Below are 22082 nucleotides of genomic sequence, written 5' to 3'. Positions count from 1 at the left end.
GACTTATGTCTGCTAAACTGTAATTTAATAATACATATTACTATAATATATTATATTATAAACTTGAATCGAAGTACATATTTTTTATCGAATTCGTGAGTAACACCGCTGAACTCTGAACATAGTACCATTTTTAGTGCCCGTAAGGACCGTCCTCAAAACTACACGTCAATTTACGTCAATGGTTTAATCACTTTTTTGAACTGTTGCAATAAAACAAAAACAAAACTACAGCAATTTCAGTGAAATAGGAAATAAATAACGAAAATAAATTGACAGTTCCATCAAGAACTTTTTTGAAAAATAAATGGTTTTGACTCCGTTCGGAACAATCGTAACAGCGGATACCTATTATTTTACCACCGCCCAACAGTAGTTCCCAAATATTGATAAACGATCGAAGGGGGTGTTTTAATCTACACGAGTTGTGAGTTACCTTTTCGCATGTGTTCCTATTGTACTCGTATTAACGTTTTACAGTACATTTGGCCTTTAACATTTTTGACATACGAGTAGGCACGTATTGTCCTTAATCCCGCCCCAGGGCGGTAAAGTAGTACCATTATGTACTGTAGACAATTAAACTTCTACAACCGTTACAATACAACAACCACTGGTAGCGCTCGTGTAGGTGTAGGATTAGGATCGATGGCGGATTGTTTTTTGTCGTAAATGTTAATGTGACGACTTGTCCCCGCGTCAGGAAGTACGGTGCAGGAAGCTTACCGCGAATACTCGCGGCCTGTCGCGGAAGCGATTCCTTCGCGAACGAGTCGGCTCGACTTTCTCAGATCGCCTACACCTATACGCGCTCGGTCTGTAGTTTGTCGAACACACAGACATCTGCGCAGACACATTCCGCACCTACATAGTACATAAGGTATTATAGTAACAGCACCAGTCATGGGACATTTAAGAGGAAATTTGGAGTATTTATGATATTTCCCTTATACATGTAAATGGTCTACCGCTTAGCGTGTTAAAAGATGAAAGTCCTATACGTCTTTCATGTTTTAGGCGTGTTGTATCAAAGATACTGCAATTAGTTTCCACATATTTAACAAATTAAAACTATGCTTTTTTTCTCCACTCATGGACACCAAAGCTCCAGTAATGGGCCCCCGGTAATGGACGTGGATCCAGTAATGGGCCCCCTATAATGGACATTGCTCTATCAGTATAAAATATTGAAATGGGGAATAAATTACGACAAAAAAATGAATTTTTGGTATAAGCTTTTATCGCTGAATGTATTTTTCTTTCCACAGCCAATTATTATTGTATTAGATCCATCGAGACAATTCTAATATACCCAAACACAATTAGTTAGGGTTTATTGCGATAAAGTTCCCATGGCCACCTCCTGTCTCCATCATCAGATCAGGTCCATGTTATCATAATATTGCATTATCATCCTATTTGCATACTTAATTACGTACTTACACAAAATTTCAACTGAATCGGAAATCGAAAAGTGGCTCAAATTCAGCTACCAAGATTGGACCCACACTAACTAACAGGGCAAGTTAAATAAAAGTTTGGAAAAACGATATTAATTTATCCGAAGTCCGAGAATACCTCCTGATTGACATATTTCGTAACTACATTTTACTTCAGTATTGTTTAAACATGAAATGATGGCATGGCAAGCATCATTCTGTCAATTGTCCCATCATAGGAGGTACGCAGTTTTACAGCTCCTATAATGGGATTGGGCCAAATACCACTATTTTATTACATCTGTGGAGTCACAACATAGTGTGTTGTATACCTTATCTCATGGTAAATGCAATTAACAAAACACATTCTAGTTTTCATCAAGTGTTAATTAATTAAAATTTAATAAATTGAGTCACCTCTCTTAGCGAAGCTGTTAAGAATTCGTAGTGGTATTTTTTTTCAGTGACACGACAACTTTTGGGTTGACGCCAATTTCTTAAAAAACAACCAAATTTAATGAAACTTCAAACTGAAACAGCTCTAGGACTCTTATTTATGATAATATACAGCCAGTGTTTATAAACTACTTTTAGATACTTATTTTAGAGGAATTATGTTTTTTTGTCCCATTACTGGTTCCACGTCCATTATAGGGTATACTACTATATAGAAGTACTAGTGCTAGGGCACTTTATTTGAACGTAATATAGGATAAATTTGAACGGCGAAGATTTTTCTGTATTCAAATTTAATCCTTGTCACTTTGACATAAAGTGCCCATGTCGAATACTAGTGCAGCGTCGAGCACTAGAAGTACTTCTACCTTACTGAGGTGCCGACGGAAAGTTTCCTACGAAATTGTTCTGACAATCAAAAGAAAATTGTGGCAAGGTAAAGTGTGATAAGGTAAAAGGTATCTGGGGTAAGACTAACATAGTTTATTTTGCTCGGGAAAAAACAAACAGTATGAGGATTCCATACAAATGATTGTCTTAACCCGGTGATAGTCTTATCCCACCATACCTTAACTGTAGTATGTATGGGATGCAAACAGAGTTCCTGCGTTTTAACTTTAAGAGGCAGTACGAGATACGCGATATACGAGATTTTTTCAAACTAGTGACGATTTTCCAGTACCTAATGAAGGAACTTTTCAGCTTTCTGTATTCGGCCATACAATTTAATAAAATTTCCTAGTAAGGAACTAGAATAACAGTTACACAACTGTTACACAACAAGTTACACAACTGGAGTAGTAGGAGTAGGTAACCTAAATAATAATTTAAGAAACTTATCTTAAATGAAATTATTTTCTCATTCGCTCATTTGACATCTATGATATGATATGGGAATATCTCACATGTTTATCATGGCCGTCGCTTACACTCAGCCACTAAAAGTTTAGTTACAAATCGCGTTATATTCAACGTCTATTCATATATGTCTGTGGTCGGTTATGTAATGCAATGGAAACAAAAGCTCAGTGTTGAGCCCGGTCTCATTGTCTTTTGTTTGATAAACGCTGTAAACAGCGGTCATTTATTTATAGAATGAGATATTTATATGCTGAACTAAAAGCGTGAACGCGTGATTACTGCACGTCATAATGATAGACGGCTAAATAGCTTCGTGTCGCTTTTATTAGAGAGTTTAGAGACCAATTTTACTTCGGGGTTTGTCATCATGTTGGACAGTTTTTCCTCAATATCAAAAAAAAGCGGCCAGGTGCGAGTCGGACTTTTGCACGAAGGCAATAAAGCGGCATAAAATCACGTGTATTGTATGGGAGCCCCAATTAAATATTAGTTTTATTATGTTTTTAGTATTTTTTGTTATGTCGGTAACAGAAATACATTATCTGTGAAAATTTCAACTGCCTAAGCTATCACTGCTCATGAGATACAGCCTGGTGACAGACAGACGGACAGGCAGACAGACAGCGGAGTCTTAGTATTTAATACGGTCCCGATTTTACCCAAAGTCAAAGTCAAATATACTTTATTCCTGTAGGCCTAGTAACGAGCACTTATGAACGTTTTACATAATAATATATTATCTTAAGCTAATTTTCAATAATTATCAGAAGCTAATTATCAGAGCAATTTATTGAAGTTAATATTATTCCATAGTACCCTTTGGGTACGGAACCCTAAAAAGCGACAATGACCAGGACATACAATAATAGCGATTTCTCTGCTATTTAGCTAGTCCAACGGTCGATCGGTTCGGTCAGCACCCCCTTCCCCCATTATCACCACGGTTTATATTAACATAGTATGTACTCGTACAAGTTTTAATTTTATTTTGATGATACTTAAGATAAGAGTAGGTACAGTCAGCATCAAAAGTAGCGGATCAGACTACGCGTCAATAATATCTACCATTCTCTATTAACTTAACAAAGAGAGATGTCTTTATATGAAGAACGACAAATACTATGGAACGCAATAGTACTCGAGGGTAGAGGGTTTTTTTGCTGCTAACAATAGTACAGTAGCGGATTTGCAGTCTTTGCCGTCCTAGGCCCCAGGCCCTGTAGGCGCCTGTTGTTTCTTGTTTTCATCAGCGAATTTTTTGCCGCAATTTGCCGCCCCTAATATCTTGCCGGAGTTGCCGGTCTTGGCCCGGGCCTACTGAGCCTTAGGGCATATCTGCCACTAGGCGCCTCTCTAAGTTTTGTTTATACAAGTTTCTGTAAGTACATAAATCACATAAATCACAATTATTGTGACTTGTCCGTAAGAGTGAATACGTACCCCCGGCCAATGGTTATCAAAGGGCAAATAGTTTTACAATATACATACCTAGCAACAGATTCTAACGACACTTGTTACTAGTGTTCCATGTGTGCGATCAGATCATATGTCACTTTCTTGCCATGTGACAACCTCTGCTATTTATGATTAGGTAGACAACAAGCGCATGGAAAGTTACTGGTTATTAAAATTTTAGATAACGTCAGTATGGGTGATACTTTTAAAGGGCCCACAGATTACCAGTTCGCCGGACGATATCAGCCTGTCAGTTGTTCCGTTTAACTGACAGATATCGTCCGGCGAACTAATAATCAGAGGGCCCCGGCCTTAATGTTTGAAATAATTATTTACTAAGAACTTACGATTCGCCAAAGTCTTTTCACCTCAGGATTCATAGACATCTCGACAAAATTGCATAAAAAAAACGAAATTAAAGATGGTCGTTGTTTTTTATTAGTCTTTATTATTTTGACTAGGAACGCAATTTACGCAATAATTTTAAAGGGCCTTTGGATACTCCATTTTTATGAACGGGACATAAATGAAGAATTTGTAAATGCCGACCGTTTTTTAAATTTCGATTGCGGATTCATATTAAAGGACCTTTCGGGGCATCAGATATCAATTTCCATCATAATCAGTCCAAAAATGAAAATGTTATCCAGAAAACTGATTTTCTATTTATTCTACGGATCCCATCGGACCCATCCCATTAAAAAGCCATTCGAACAACGAAACGTGTAAAAAACCCATTGACATTGACCCATCCCATCCGTTAGAGAGCTACGATGCCACAGACAGACATCATAGGCAGACATTGGCATCAAACATATACCTAACACTCCCCTTTTTGCGTCGATAAATAACAAAATAAATAAATATTATAGGACATTCTTACACAGATTGACCAAGTCCCACAGTACCTAAGTTCAAGAAGGCTTGTGTTGCGGGAGTACCTAGTGTGGGAGTAGACAACGATATATATTATAATACATAAATACTTAAATACATTTAGAAAACAACCATGACTCAGGAACAAATATCTGTGTCATCACACAAATAAATGCCCTTACTGGGATTCGAACCCAGGACCACGGCTTCGCAGGCAGGGTCACTACCCACTAGGCCAGACCGATCGTCAATAAGCAAGTTAATTCATAAATATTCGTTGATAAAATTGAAGCCCCTCGCTATTAAACCGAGTTTTCATATTTGACATTAATATCGCTATAGGAAAAAGAGGCAATAAACTGTTATTCCATATTCATAAATAAAATCATTTAAACAACATACCTACTTACCTACATCAAAAAATGTTTTACCTGCGGCATAACGAGAAATGTTGGATGACAAGGGTTACACCGTGCCGTGCAATGAATTCATCACACATTTAGGCGTCATCACACGGGCCACACGGCGATGGTGTGATAACAGCCTAATTAAATATATAGGTACACTTATGTGGACGAGTCCAAGCCTAAAAAAGGAGATGCATATTACATCAGAGTTTATATTTCCCATCTGTAAAGGTTACCGGCGTTTATCGAGATACATCCTTAAATGATTTACGAAAGGTGGCACCATTGAGAACAAAACTCTATGAAAAGTGTCGTGGATGTTATGGCTGATTAGTACATTCAAATACTCGTCATGTGCGAGTATGCACATACGAGGACAATACAATAATCATAATGTCAAATAGTCGACACACGGACTGGCGCACATTTATTCGGCTGCCTTGCGTAAGTTTGCGTAACAGCTTAGGGAATACCAAATCCGGGCAATAAGTAGCACACCGCCTAACTGGTGTGGCGTGGCACACTTCGCGACCGAAATTATGACATAACTTTCGATGACGCTGACGGCCACCTTAGCCTAGTTCAGAGGACCTGGCGCCAGAATCGAACTCTGGCATATTCAAGCGATACCTAATAAATAAATAATAAATAAATAAATATTATAGGACATTCTTACACAGATTGACTAAGTCCCACAGTAAGCTCAAGAAGGCTTGTGTTGTGGGTACTCAGACAACGATATATATAATATATAAATATGTACTTAAATACATAGAAAACAACCATGACTCAGGAACAAATATCTGTGTCATCACACAAATAAATGCCCTTACTGGGATTCGAACCCAGGACCATCGGCTTCACAGGCAGGGTCACTACCCACTAGGCCAGACCGGTCGTCATTGAACTAGCCGATTGAAATCGTTCTGATGAATGTTGTTGGAATTGAAAGGGCATTACAGTATCGAAATATCGACTTGAATATTTTGATTCTGATTAAGATCTATTATAGGAATTATAGGATACCTACATGGGATGAAAAGGACATTCAGAGGACGTTGTTATTAAATATATTTTAATTGTAAAAAATATGTACTTACGAGTAAGTACCTACTCAAAGTCAGTTCGTAAAAAACTCTAGTCATAATCATAAGCACTCACTCAACCCATCATGCCCACTTCACTGAGGAACTTATTTGCATCACTTCGGCTGCTTATACACGCCCCGATCAGCCAGCAGCCTAGTCCATCAATCACCATTTGAACACCACGTTTCTCTATTATTCTTCCGGTAGATAATTAATTGTCAGTGGGCAAGTATTATGCACTTGTTTTGGACAGGGTGGACGCTTTACAAACATGTTTTCATCTTACGTAAATGTTACTTGATTCGGCACTGGTACGCAATGCACGACTAACCAGATCGAGTGTGCTTTCAGTTCATTGTTCAACTCAATTATTTTAAAAGTAAGAAGTAATATATTATAGTTACGAGTAAGTCAATGGTGTCAATGGTTCACAACAACTCAACTCCATTCGGCGGCGAAAATTATCTTTTATGATCACACTTGATCATAAAGGTTTATAAATCGACACAGATGTTCAATGAGTTGAGTAGGTATTGTAGAGGTGCTTAAGTTATTAAAAAATAATATGGTTGGGCTTTCTAAAATCGGCGCAGTAGTATGATAGAAGATAAGATTTCAGGAGATCCCTCAGTTCATCATGGACCCCTATACATCCTAAAGTTTGACAAACAGATCAATATGTTACTAATAAACTTACAGTCAAAAAAAATCTAATCGTTTGAGAAATGACGGGGTTCGGGGTAACGATCATAAAAAATAGGTGTGTTCCGTGAACTATGTTTTGTACGGGACACAAAAAACATACAACCGAATTTACCTCCTCCTTTTGGAATTTTGAAGTTGTATATATATATATATATAAATGATTTACGTACAAACAAAAGGATTTATCTTCCATTCCAGGTATACTTACCAAAGAGGTTATATTATATATAAGAAGAAAATTGATAAAAAGCTCATCATTCTTTTCGCACAAATAGAGCCTGCCTGAGCCTGGTTACAAAGTTGTTGATGATCTCAAAATAATACTATTGCTAGTTGATACGATGAAGGCGTTTTATTTCTCGTTCTAAACTATATTTTACCCACGAACACGAATGTATTATTTTAGGGTAAGATTTGTGTATGCACATTTGCACATTGCAGTATTGACAACATAACAATTAGTAGAATGAACTTTATTCATCATACTATAGTCAGACCGTAAAAAGTCTGCAGCGATTTTGATAGCCCACGCAGTGCAAGTGTCATTTTAAACGTATACAGAGTGATTTCGGGGTCGTGTGGCAAGAGAACAAGACATCATACAGAATTCAAAGATGACCACAATGATGTTGTTAATTATTGTTTATCACCAATAATGATGATTATTTTTCTAACGACAAGTAGAAGAAAACATTTTTGCATACAATTTGGTCACCCTACTCAATGTGACGTCTTGTCGTTTTCCAAACAGCGTATTTCAAAAGTCATAGGGTGACCATGATTACTTAATATAAGATAAAGTTTACTTGAAAAATAAAACTAGATCTATTTTAATCAAGTACTACCATATGATAATATGGATCACTTACAGAGTCAGAAAAAGTGAATTTGGATCACGACCCAGAAATCACCCTGTATATATTTGATTGGTTGTTACCCTTCTGTATATAAACTCTTGGCACGATTTGGAACAGTATCTTCAAGATTGACATTAGACATGACACTTATCACTTATGACTTTGACGTTTTTGTAGTTCTGTACCTTGATGGGAATGACATACCGTGTATTTATGTTAGATTTAGAAGATATTCTGCACGGTTTTATCAGATGATGTAAGAAAAGTATAGAATAATTAAACACTATGAGTGGTAATAAGGCTGCACAAGTTGCAGAGCTGTTTACGAAAGTAATCGCTTCTACAAAGTGCTTTGATCACAACCTTCGCAAGGTATTTCTACTTTGTTTATGTAATTTTTATTCTAGTTTATTATTATGCATTCAACTTCAATGTAATTCATAATAACAAATAATAGTGCAAACGGACGGCTGGCCCCGTAATGTTGTTACACGGGGCCAAAGACTGCAAAAGTGAAAAAGGGATCGTGAATGTTTCTAGTTATAAGGTGAATGTGGAGAATACCGTATATACTAGAATCTCATTCAATACTTCTAACTCTTACGTTTATAATACTCCACTAAAAAGCCGGTTGGGCAGGAGTGAAGCTCTGCTTTCTGACTGTGTCTGAGCAATGTTCATATACAAATACAAGAGTTCTTGCCATTGTGTCTGCCCTGCAATACATTTTATATGCCCATTTTCCCCACATGACCTACATTGTAACATTGCAGGTTAAAGTGATATCATGTAGCAACGGCAGGCTCCTCACGGGTTTCCAAGTGGGAGCGGAGCACCTCAACCAACGAGGCACTCTGCATGGCGGATTCATCGCCCATCTTGTTGATGCCATATCCACATATGCCCTCACAGCTAATGACAATGTGGAAACCAGGGGAGTGTCCATTGACCTTAGTGTCTCGTGAGTATTTTAATAGCTATGGTACTTAGTATTTTTTAATCTTTCATTGAAACCCAATGGCACCTCTTACTGTTTTCCTGGTTGCAACCCAAAGGAGCTTGGGACCTGCTTTGCAACTTGATCCTTAAACCATTTGACATTCCTCTCTAGTCATTTGATTTCAAGCCATAATTCTTGTTGTAGGGATGCATTTCAAGTATGATGGCAAGTATATTGCTGCTATCCGCTATGGACTTTATCCCTAGAATTGGCTTAGAAGCGAATTTTTCATAAGTGACTGCTATTTTTATCTCCAAAACTACGAGTAAAAGTAAAAGTAAAAAGTAAAAAATATTTTTATTGCACAGAAAGAATACAGTGGTAACATAACAACACGAGTTACTGATAAGAGTTGTGCATAACCAACTTGACATTCAGAGATTCCAGGAGTCCCCGCACTAGGCTAGGCCTGTATCGCGGGAGACCAGATGTACATTGTATGTCATGCAAGTCAACTTAAGATAAGTAAAATAATTTTAATTATAACATTTTTGTAATCTGTTATAACATTACTATTAATTTTTGTTTCTAGGTTCAACTTTAGTATCAGTTAATAATATCTTAGTCTAATCAGTTATTTTTATACCTATTTCTATTAAAGTCTCGAGTTAAACAATTTTTAGAGTTATCAAATTTTAATCTAGTTTAGTTAGTTTTATATTTATTCCAGAATTGTTTTAAACAATTTTTAGAAGTAATGTCTCGGTCTCATTATAATCAAGTGATAATAACCAATTAAAAAGTAACCTTTTAGCTACATGCACAGTGCAATTAATTAATTCGCTCTGGAACTTTACGGCCGTATTATAGATCAAAGAGCTAAGGACGTCGCCAAATCGTCTCCCAAAAGCGGTATTTACCCTCGGGATAGGTAATTTAAATACGCGTTTAGAAAGTAATTCCGCATAATTTTCAGACTTAACAGCGTTTCTATGTATCGAAAGACAGACTTTATGTATGTAGAGCTGGCGGACTGTGAGTACTTTAGCTTCTTGGTAGAGGCTGCTTGTCGAATATCGGAAGGGCTTTTTGAGCATTACCTTTAAGACCGAATGTTGAGCTCTTTCAGCCATTAAGATTGACGTCTTGGCGGCACTGCCCCATACTGAGATGGCGTATGTGATTAGAGACTGACATAGGGATATATATATATTTTTTAAGAGTATCAAGTCTGCGGAGTGTCTAAGTTTCTTAAATATGTATATCGTTTTTCTAATTCTGTTAGAGAGACATTTTATATGGGCTTTGAAATTTAAGTTTTCGTCTATGAGTAAGCCGAGATATTTGATAGACTAGAATCTCATTCAATACTTCTAACTCTTACGTTTATAATACTCCACTAAAAAGCCGGTTGGGCAGGAGTGAAGTGATTGAAATTATTACAGTTATGAATTTTGATTAATTGTTTAGATTTAGAGGGACTGGAAGCGGCAGATTTATGAAAACACAGGAATTTAGTCTTTTTGCTATTTAGGGTTAGAAGGTTATTTCGTAGCCAGCAGGCGACGTTACTCATACCCTTTTCTGCTGCAGCAAAAACACTCTCCCAAGTATCACCTTTAAACAGGATCACTGTGTCATCAGCATAGCAGATTATTTCAGCGTGGGAAAGGGAAATGTTGTGAATGTCATTGATGTAGATTAAGAATAATGTAGGACCAAGCACGCTCCCCTGCGGGACCCCAAATTCCACTTTATCCAGCTCGCTCTTGTGGCAATCCACTCTAACCAGTTGTCTCCTGTTCAATAGATAACTTTCGAACCAGTCCAATGACACGCCCCGTATCCCCAATTTTTCAAGCTTTTTAAGGAGTATTGGTCTAGACACAGTGTCAAAGGCCTTGGCCAGGTCCAAGAAGACGCCGATGCAATTTATGTTATTGTCCAAGTTGGCAGAAATTAGATTGGCCAAGAGCGAGATGGCATCCTCAGTGGACCTATGTGCCCTAAAGCCAAATTGTCTCTCAGACAGTGCTCCACTCCTTTCTAGGAACCTGATGAGTCTGTTATTGACCAGTTTTTCCGGAATCTTCGAGAGTACACTGAGTAGGGATATAGGTCTATAGTTGCCAGGTTCATTCTTAGGTCCGTCCTTATATATGGGGGTGATAGATGCTATTTTCCACTGTTCAGGAAAGTGACCCGTACTTAAACTTAGGTTATAAATATGTACTAATGGTTGCAATAATAAGTGGCCAACAGATTTGATCAGATCGCCGCTGATACCATCCAGGCCCGGCGCACTATTATTTTTAAGCTGCGAGATAATATTCCTGATTTCATTGACATTTGTAGGGTGCATGAAGAAGGATTCGGCGGGACTTTCTGTTATGTTTACCTTGGCGGCCAAAGACTTCTCACAATCCCCAGTTTGAGCAAAAGATGTATCTGCAAGCTTTTTACCCGCCGACGAAAAAAAGTTATTGCACCTATTCAAGGACTGCTTGGGGTCACTAGGATCAATTAAGTCAGCGTGTTGAGTCGGTTTTTTTGGGATGTTGCATATGTTTCTTATCGTGCTCCACAGCTTCTTGGGGTTTTTGTTATGGGTCAAGAGAAGGCTTTGTTCGTATTCGTGCTTTAGCTTCCTTAGAAGGTTGTTAAAGAAATTTTTGTACCGGTTGTAAGTTACTTTTGAAATTTCGTCATCTGGATTTTGCCTTGCCTTTAGGTGTAATCTGTCTCGATGCCGAGCACATCGAAGCAGCCCTGGCGTCATCCATGGTTTTAATGTAAACTTCGTTCTACTTATAGTTACTTCCCGCGTGTTATTTTCAACTGCGGATCCGAAGGTTGACATAAATAAATCAAGAGCGAGGTTCATGTCGTTTGCCTCCAAGACCGGGGCCCAGTTGACCAATGAAAGTTCAGCAGCAACGCCACCAAAGTCGATAAGTGATCGGAGCTTATTCTTAACTACTGGCCTGGATCGGGTTAAGGTGATTCCAACGGCAACCATCTTGTGGTCTGTTACATCTGTTTCGCAAACCATACCTACTACTTTAGATTTCGATCTGACAAAAATGTGGTCTAAGCAAGCACGCTCTCTAGTGGGTTTACTTATGGCTGACGCTAAACCATGTTCGCTCATGAGGCACAAGTATTCAGTAACATTAGCTCTGTGCACATCATCTGAAAGTATATCGATATTAATATCGCCAGCAATAATAAATTGCTTCGTATTATTGGAATTGCTTATCTAGACACGCGGCAGCGTGTCAAGCCAAGTTCAAGCAAAGGAACTGGCTAGCCAGCGCCAAGTGTAATATTACACGAACCACTTGGTGCCACTTTTGACCCTTCTATTAATTCATCCAGAGCGAGCATGAAGTTGGCAGTATTCTTAAAGGAAGGAGACCTATATAAACCCAGAACAGTTAAACAATTAGGTATGTCAATTTGGAGGCAGCAGGCTTCCTTGAATGGAGTTTCCCAGAACTCTCCTGGAATGGAGGAGTGTACTGGTAATTATAATTATATATTGAGAATGTATACTTCCAACTCTGTAGGTTTAAACTTTTTAATGCAAGAGGGAGATGATCATAATTATAAGTATTTAAAAGTTAAAACTAAATTTTAATATGGATTGTCTTTAATCAAATTCTTAATTCAGTTACAATAATGGGATTGCTCCTACATATTTACTGTAAATTGATAACATAATCAATTTAATTTGAATGCGAAATGGTCACAACTGTGTGCAATGTATTTTTTTTTTCTTTTCAGATACTACACAGCAGCCAAAGAAGGAGATGAAATAGAAGTAGAAGCAGTAACAAAGAAGTTGGGTAAGAAGATTGCGTTCTTAGAAGTTGAAGTACGGAACAAAGCCACTAATAAAGTATTAGCTTCAGGTAGACATACCAAATATATAGGTGTATGACTCGTAAATAAAAGTTATGTAGATATTTAGCTGCATAGTTTCATTATAGACCTATAAGTACGGCCATTAACACAGACAGACATGGCTAAAGTATAAGGGATCCTAGTTAACTATGGAACTCTAAAAAGTGAGACATGAATGTATTATATTTTATGTATTTTCATGACAAAAACTAACCCTTAAATTGACACATAACACGAAAGCTCGTGAGTTCAAACCTCCTCAAAAAATAGTAAAATGATTTTAATTAGGATACAATGCAAAAATGTCAGAGGTTAAGTTATCCAATATTTTGGATGTTGTTGAATGGGTTTACTTACCAATTTCTGGATCATTAAGACTATGTTCCAGAGATCCTGGTCAAACACAGAATCTTAAACCAATCATCTAATTTAAGTATTCCTGTGGTGATTAAAATAAAACACAAACATGACATTCATTATATTTATTGAACAGTTAATTTGAACATCAAATACACACATACCTAACACAATAGATGGATCTACACATTAAATAGGTAGTATTTTGGTAAGTTAATATAGAGTAGATAAAATAGTTATGTAAATCTAACCAAATACATATGTAATTTAGACGACGCGCCAACTCGCATGCGATTTTAGTTACATCGAGGACTATTGGTTACATCCAATCCAACTGACCAATCAAATACCGCAATGTAATGAAACTCGCATGCGAGTTCTCGCACCGTCTAAATGAGCCTTTTTACTGCTGCTGGTGAATTATCGTAAGTACAGTCAGTGGCGTAGCTACTTAGCTAGACGTGGGCGAAGTGGGCCGTCACTCATGGCCTCGCGCTCCAAGCGTGCCTCGCGCTCCTAGCGTGCCTCGCGCTCCTAGCGGGCCTCGCGCGAGGCCCCTTCGGTCACCGTACTCACAGTGATAGAAAAGAGCCTCGCAGATGCGACTTCGCCCACGTTTAGATTAGTTCACGTTACGCCACTGAGTAGTCAGCACCAAGTAGATAGTGACGGCCAAGGTGGCCAACAGTATCCTAACACACCATTGTTAATATTGTTATTGTAGAAATAGGATGTGTTAATAGTTACTGACGGTACCACTATTACGACCACCCCGTCCCATACAACACATTTTTACAAAATTTGGTCTTTAGGATAATACCGAAATGTAATGGATTTATTGTCATTCTTACGGTGGATTTTCAAACGTATTAAATACTTATGGTAGGCAATAGGCATAAATGTACTCACATACTTAAAGTCATCTAAAATTTTAATAGTAATTTTTCATAGCATTATTAATTATGTTACATGAAATAGGAGTGTAAAGGGCTTCTTAGTGTAAATCACTAACAAAACATAAATATATTTTTAAGTAGGTAGGACCTAATGCTAGGGTTTCACCCCTTTAAATTTAATCATGATTGATATTTCGTAATTCCTACTCTACGATATTGATCCCTTCAGTTGTTGGTAGTCTCATAACACTGGACAGGCATTGCTCTATACCAATGCATTAAATTATCACCCTCCTCATCGCACTACAATATTTGCGTTATTCCCAGATGAAACCGCCAAGTTGTACCCACTGGCACAGAATAAATAATAGTCCTAGGTACAGAAGACTCACTCTCTAACAAAACGCGCCTGTTACGATCAGCACAGATATGGCCGCTAGGTGGCGACAGCGCCACGCGCGGCTTATGACTTTCCCCAAAATTGGATTGGAACGAATGTACTTTTAGGTACATACATGTAGCAAAGCGACGAAATCGCGGAGTGAGCCACGCCTGCCACTGGCAATAGCCAAGAATGTTATCTCATTAACTTATCATACGAAAAAGATGGGATATTTAATTCCCAGCAACTACCCCCAAAATAAATTGAATGTAGTTCTAATATACATACTTAAATAATAAATTTAATAACCTGTCGACGTATTAAAACAAAAAAACACTCCTTAATAAAGGTGATATTATAAAAATACATAATTACGTGGTAATTACTGAGAATTATATTTCCTTGTACGGGATTATTTTATCTGTCTTACTCCCGGTGGTAGAGAAAAAAAATATGTTACCGGTTTTAAGGAGTAACTTTGATGGTAACGGATGGGAATAACCCTAATATTTCCATCCTAATACAAATTCCAATACATGTTAAGTATTTTATGATATAACATTATTAAATTCTAGAATAGGTTCTAATATAATTCATGAATTTCACCTGAAAAATATAATTCATTAAATGCGCTCACACTTGCCTCCCGAAATGTACCTACAACCTGACATTGTAGGTACCTAACTAATTAAAAAAATCAAGTCATTTAGGTTTCATGCCACATTTTATAAGTATTCAACAATTAATTTATCCAATTTTGAGAACAAATAGACTGTTACGTATATAGTAATAAAGTAGAAAAAGAGTAGGTATTTAGTATGTGTAATATTTTATTGGGTGCTATTTTTCCGCTTTTCAGCCAACATTTTGCCATAGACAAGTAACATGTAATACAATACCTTTCACAACACTTAGATTTATTAAATGTATAATATTTATTACACCTAAGATTGAAGGAAGCACATCAATAACATTTATTAAACACTAATTAAAGTCACTACATTACGAGAAAAATGGATGTGTTGTTATTAGGATTTTACACAACTACAATACAAGATGTACCTCTATCTAAGTTTTTTACTGAGGATTTTTTTTTATCGTGCTACAGACATGAATTTTAGTAAATTACTGTGATATCACTGATACCCACAGCATCCAAACGTAGGCGTATGACGGAACTCATATGTTTTTTATTGACATAACTGCTGCATACTTTGAAAGTTATTAATCTTACTGAATTTTTTAAACATTTTAGTGCCCTATCCTATTATTCATCAAATCATCAGCATTTGTCTAACATAATAAACAGTCAAGTCCGTTATGAGTATCTAAATGAGAACAGATATTTTTCGGGAAATAAAAGGAAAAATATTGTTATATTTTTTTGGCGGGAGCGTATCGTCTGATTTTGACTGTCGGAACTAGAAGCAATGCTACTTATTGATGTATTTAACAATAGTCTACTTGAATGTATCTATTGTTAGAAATAATCTATTACCTACTTCCAGAATTTCCCGTAGACGAATTTGGCCGCATTGGCCTTACCTAATTCTTATTCTAGCTAAATGGTTGTACATGCAATACATATAATGTAATGATACTAATTAATAGTGAATAATAATGATGTAATGACAAATTTATAATTCCTTATTATATAAACTCGTAAGAACAAACAGTCATAAGTAAAGGTAAAATTTATTAATTTTGGACTTAGTCCGGACGTAGGACGGACGTACCTAAGAATATGTATATTATAATCGTGAATGTTAGTAAGGGTATAATTTTAGACCATTTTATGAATAAATACTTAGGTACCCAATGATAAAATCCGACTCATACTTACTCATATATTATCAAGACCACGAAACAAACATTTACAAAGATCTTAGTATAAGTATATTCGATTTATAAAATAACCTGTAAATATTAGCACATACGTAAGTTATTGTAAGGTTAATCTTTAAAACTATTACAGATAAAGACTAGATTACTTACCCGCTAACATGGAAAGCAACTTAAGACACAGCGTACTGCAATTTTAAATACATAAAAATAAAACGAACTCCGTCTAGACTCTGGCCACGCTATCCCGTATCAGAAGCGCCGTATTTGACGTACACTGCAAGCCTATTGAGGATCGCTTTATCCACATTTATCCACGTGATAAAACAACTGTCACCTTTTAACTCTGCGGGATAGAAAGAGACGGACACCGTTTTATCACGCTGTCACGTAGACAAATACGACCATCATATCCGTACAGGGACAATGAAAACATTCTGCAACGAATTAGCAGCGACAAACTGTGTGGCCGCGCTGACCTTAATAAATATGACGTTCGAGGTGGCGCTGCCACACTTAGTCGCTGCCAAATTGCTGCGACTTGACGTAGATGGACTCTAGAATCGTTTCAAACTCTTAATAAAGGGAATTAACAACTGTTACAACATAATGGTAAAATTAGTAGTTACAAAACCGTTAGGTATAATATTACTAGTGACAGATAAATGAAATCTGTAATCTAGATCTATGTGAGTTGTATTAAAAATCAAATTATATGACTGCAAAATAAATCCTATTCAAGTACCTCAGTATCAAAATCCTTGGCAAACGTAAGCCGTAGGATACCATATTACCGCCGTAAAGTTTCAAAGTAATAGGAGTTGGTTTATTTGTTTATTTTAGTAACTTCGAAGGATTTTTTAACGTTAGGTATGAAAAGAACGTGACCGATAAAATTAAACTGGCTAAAAAAGTTTTGTATGTAAGTAAGTAAGTAACTAACTAACTTGATAGCAAAGGTCAAAAAACAGGCAATGTTAAAAGACTGCACTGTGTCAAACCTAGCCTTTGTTTGCTCTTGTGGCTCACCATAAACTTGAGGCGGTAATGACCAAAAATGTGCTTTTGGCGTGTTTAATTTATCGGTCACGTTCGTTAAATTGATTTTTATTTTTTATACGTATAGATCTTAGATACATTTTAATTGTCTATGTTCTTTCGGCGAGCCTTATTAGGCATTAATTGTCACCGATTTTATTATTTTCCTGTACAATTTCCTCGAGCTGTTCAATCCTGTTCAAAAGAGCGGCAACAGTTTCTTTCAAATCTTCATTTGCTTGTTCTAAATCAAATATACGCTCATCGTGGAATGTCTCGTTCACCGTAGCCCTACGCGAGCGCGACAAGGTATTACTTTCTCTATAATCTCCACACGATTCGCAATCTGCCCAAAATCGAATATCTATTGAAGGCAGGTCATCGCAGGATACCATTCCATCTTGTACTTCAGGAATCAAAAATACGTTTTCACCAATCGTATCAATTTTGTCACCATTATCGCACAGCACTCGAGCTAGACTTGTTTTTTTTATCTGATCTAATTGTTCAGGTTTAAATACATTTGGATTCTCATACCATAATCGATCTCCGTCTCGCAAACGCCTAAATTGCTCCAATAGAAGGCAGCTAAATAGTGGGCCAACTTTACCTCCGTCCACCTGATCTTCTAAAATTCCTCCTACCCAGACATCGATGTTGTGAACAGATCCATAAAGCTCCTTAAGTTTGTCTCGTACATTTGGATCAGATATTTCATTGGACAAATCGTCAAAATCTTTTACTTCTGTCATGTTGCAAACTTGTCTCCATTTTGTGTACGGAGGAATTGCGTGATCACGTCCTCTTTGAATATTAATAGCAGCAAGGTCTAGGGCAACTGCGTGGGCGGAATAAAAGAGCTTCTCTGTTAGTTCCGAATTTAGATTTTGAGTAGAAGTTTTCAATTTAGCCGGTGTTGTGAACATACCTCGGAGCAAGGGATCTACTCCGCCTTCGTCGACAAGTCTCCAGGGAGCAAAGAATGCATTTCTCAGCAGCAAATGTCCTTGAGGAATAGGCTCGAAGTCTTCATCGTAACGATGCAATATTGGATTAATCATGGAATGACCAAATCTTAGCGCCGCTGTAGCAAACACATTTGATATTGAAGGGTTCAAGTTGCTATTATACCCTTTATAATCTCCTAACTTTTTGTAACCTTCCTTACCAAGAACTATCGGTAACCAGTGTGTGTAAGTTATCATTTGTATTTCAGATCCGACTATTTTCCTTGCTTCCTGGTACACCTTGTCTCCGTCCCAAAATGAGTTCAAAGATTTCAACTGCAGGGCAAGACGATTGTGTTCCCGCATCCAGATAGTATGCATAGCCGCCAAACCAATTTGTTCATTGGCTCTGATGTCACCCGCAACGAAGCAAGCACGATCGCTTTCTGCAAGGTTTAGCCTGCAATCCATGCCGTTTATGCCTGTGGTAGGCAATAGCGGCTTTCTTCCGGGGAATGTAACACCAACACGCAATAATCCATTCTCATTAGTCAAATCTCGTAGGTCAGTAGCAACAGCACTTTCGAACCCGTATACTTGTGAAGCATCGATAAATGAAGTAAGTTGATTAATTTGTTCTCTCGGCTGCAGGCTCCCAAATAAGACGGACGTCATTCCTGATCCACATACCGAACTAGTTCTAATAAAGTCAATGCACCGGCGATTAGTGATGCGTGGATCATTATTTGGAACATCAATGGGAAAACATGGAGCTGCATAGTCACATGTTTTTTTACAGTCTACACCGTCCCATGTCTGTGAACTTACAGATGGTAGCGCGTGATCCAAGTCATGGTCAAGCCACTGGCCCCATTGCATAGCCATATGCGAAATCTCGACGTCTTGAGATATCTCTGTTGTAGTTATGATAGAGGTAGATACAGACCGAGCACTTGGTAGTTCAAATCCATTATATTTCACCCCTTTGTTCCAGCCCACTGGTTGACTGAAACCATTCTCATATATAGGAAAAAGTATTCGCCGAAAACCTGTCAAAGATGAACCCCACATAGGATGGGCAAAATTATTGCAACTGCCGTCGATACTGCGGTATTTGTTGTGAAAGCACATATCAGAACAATCTTTACTTTCCCGGTGTGCCGTGCAGCCCGATAGCCGTGCAATTAAATCCAAATTTTGCTGACCAAGAACATCATTATAATTAAATGGTTGTACCGAAGTTACATTTAAGCCACCTTGAATAAAATCTCGTACTTTGTCTAAGGTACGTTCATAAATTTCAGCTGCACGAGCTAGTTCTCGTGCGGGTGCGTTTGGGAAGTGAGCTATCCTAAAAAGTTCGTGGACATCTTTTTTCGTTGAGGTGTTTTGAAATATTTCTTTTACTGTTCTAGCGATAGCCTGATCTATGTCTCTTGTCGCTTCAGTCAACGCTATGTTTACATATTGCTCTCCTGGAAGTGTGTGATCTTTCACGGATAGAAACAGAGATGCTATATCCTTACCGTTTTCATTAAATGCCAAGCATTCATACCGGCCGGTGTCGCTTAGGGTTAAATTATTTATAATTAAACTGCCGATCAAAGTTATCAATATTCTATCCTCTAACAATATTGAGGACCCGTCTTTAGTCCATTCCACGGAGGCAGGAGGGTCACTTTCAACTTCGCACGGTAACTGAACTGATGTTCCTTTGTAAGCATCGGTGTCAACCGGTTTAAGAACTATGCGAGGCGGTATTACTTTAAATTCTTCTACATTCAGTACTGCTGAAATTTCTGTAATGCCCTCGGAATTTTCCGCTCTGCAATGATAAATCCCGGCGTCATCCTTTGTCACTTCCAGAATGGTAAACTTTTCATTTTCATTCGTAAAGACATAGTTATCGCTTGTTGGTAGAGACATGGTGTTCATGAACCAGCTTATGACAGGTTTTGGAGATCCTCGAGCCGAACAAGTGAATTCAACTTTATCGCCTTCGGAAGCCGTTATGTCTTTTGGCACATCTCTAAATGAAGGGGGAACTGCAACAAATTTAAATGTTAGTGAAACAGGCGTCAACTACAGATTTATAAGAAGATATCAAAAGCAACAGGGAAGTTACCTAATACTTTAAGTTCAGCTGATGCATTAACTTTGCCAAGTACATTTTCCGCTACACATGTATATTCCCCAGCGTCGACGTACTGCACGTCATCGATGAAAATCGAGCCGTTCAGTTTTAAATCCGTTCGAGGGTCAAGTAGAAGCCTAGTGCCTTTGAAGTACCAGGCGATATGAGGTGGTGGATTTCCTTTAGCTACGCAATCGAACCTAACTCGAACGTTTCTTTTTTTGACCACTTGACTTTTGGGCCTGATCTTGAAAACGGGAACCTCTGAAAAAACATAGACTGTATAGTGACTGTTAGAATGTATAGCTACAAATTGAATCGTTTTAGTTTCTTTTTTTAATATGAATCTCGACATCGAAACTCCGGGACGCTCCGAGAGTCCGCGGTTGGCGTTGACGTCGTGTTAATAATTAAAAGAAATGTACCTACAGGTACAAATGTGCGTTCTCGGAGCGTGCGTTCTGTTGCGCTTCCATAAAAGTGTATATTTAAGGTTTGATTTCAATTGGAAATATTTTAAATGATAAATTCGTTTACGCTGCCTTTCTGCCAGAAACCAAGAATCGCATTAAATCTTTATAAAAAAACAGTGAGCTCAGAGCAGAAAACAACATCGAATATGTAGAATACAATAATCATATAAACGAAATTCTTCTATTTTACCATTTTCTTTAGGCTCGTCGTGTATCATCATCATCATCCGCGCGGGTCTTGAACGCGCTTCTCCAGAGGGGTTTTTAGCCATGCACTCGAAGACTCCGACGTCAGTCTCATCCACGTTGTGTATCATAAGGCTGCCGTTGGACTGTACTTCGTATCGGGTCGCGTCTAGAGGGAGGGCTACGGAGTCGCGAAACCATACTATTTCGGGCCTTGGATCCCCAGCGGCGGTACAACTAAATATAGCATCCTTGCCAAATTCCACTACTACGTCTTCGGGCCCTTCGTGTATTTCGGGTTGCTCTAAAAAAGAAACGGGTGTTCAGTTTAGGTGAACTTTCATGTCACACATGCATTTTGTCTATGTGACATGGATCGGTAGGTAACTCTAAAACATCAGCTCTCTTTTGGATTATATATTGATCTCCTTCTCAAACATATCGGCTGACGTAAATCGAAAAAAAGAAGTCTACATTTTTTACAAAAAAAGGATAGGTACTCGTAAATATGCTAGTTTAAAATCTTGCAAGTTTTCATAAATGACTCACTGCAATGCATGTCATATTCCCTGAGGCTCGCGAGCGAGGTCCCGAGGCGCTGGGGCGGGCCGTAGCAGGTGGCAGCCACGTTCATGCTGGCGTGCGCGCGCATCATGCGCACCAGCCACAGCACGCTGCAGTCGCACACCAGCGCGTTGCTGTCCAGTCGCAGCTTGCGCAGCTTCGGCATGCCGGTGAACGAGCCGAAGGGAACGTGCGCCAGACGGTTGTTGTGCATATATCTAAAAGTAGCCAGGGATTTAGTGACCCACTGCCGTATTCGAACTTCAAGATATT

At 38.0% G+C, this 22082-nt stretch overlaps 2 protein-coding genes across 2 annotated transcripts in view; one reads left to right on the top strand and one right to left on the bottom strand.

The window, feature by feature from the left end:
• Positions 1–8346: 8346 nt before the first annotated feature.
• LOC134679403 (acyl-coenzyme A thioesterase 13-like) lies at positions 8347–13056 on the top strand. The gene is made up of 3 exons (XM_063538298.1): positions 8347–8516; positions 8918–9105; positions 12871–13056. The coding sequence occupies exons 1-3, from the start codon at positions 8430–8432 to the stop codon at positions 13025–13027; spliced, it is 432 nt and encodes a 143-aa protein (XP_063394368.1). The 5' UTR covers positions 8347–8429; the 3' UTR covers positions 13028–13056.
• An 887-nt stretch (positions 13057–13943) lies between these two features.
• LOC134678667 (peroxidasin-like) overlaps positions 13944–22082 on the bottom strand; it is a 29169-nt gene continuing 21030 nt past the window's right edge. Inside the window, exons 4-7 of the mRNA XM_063537311.1 lie at positions 21795–22027; positions 21250–21549; positions 20578–20850; positions 13944–20497 (exon numbers count right to left, since the gene is read on the bottom strand). Coding sequence (XP_063393381.1) covers positions 17646–20497; positions 20578–20850; positions 21250–21549; positions 21795–22027 — 3658 coding nt within the window. The 3' untranslated portion in view covers positions 13944–17645. The remainder of the gene's footprint in view (positions 20498–20577; positions 20851–21249; positions 21550–21794; positions 22028–22082) is intronic.

Source organism: Cydia fagiglandana, chromosome Z, assembly GCF_963556715.1.
Source record: "Cydia fagiglandana chromosome Z, ilCydFagi1.1, whole genome shotgun sequence".
In the NCBI taxonomy this organism is placed as follows: Eukaryota; Metazoa; Arthropoda; class Insecta; order Lepidoptera; family Tortricidae; genus Cydia; species Cydia fagiglandana.
Note: the sequence above shows the minus strand (reverse complement) of the source record. Positions and strands in the feature narration are given on the sequence as shown.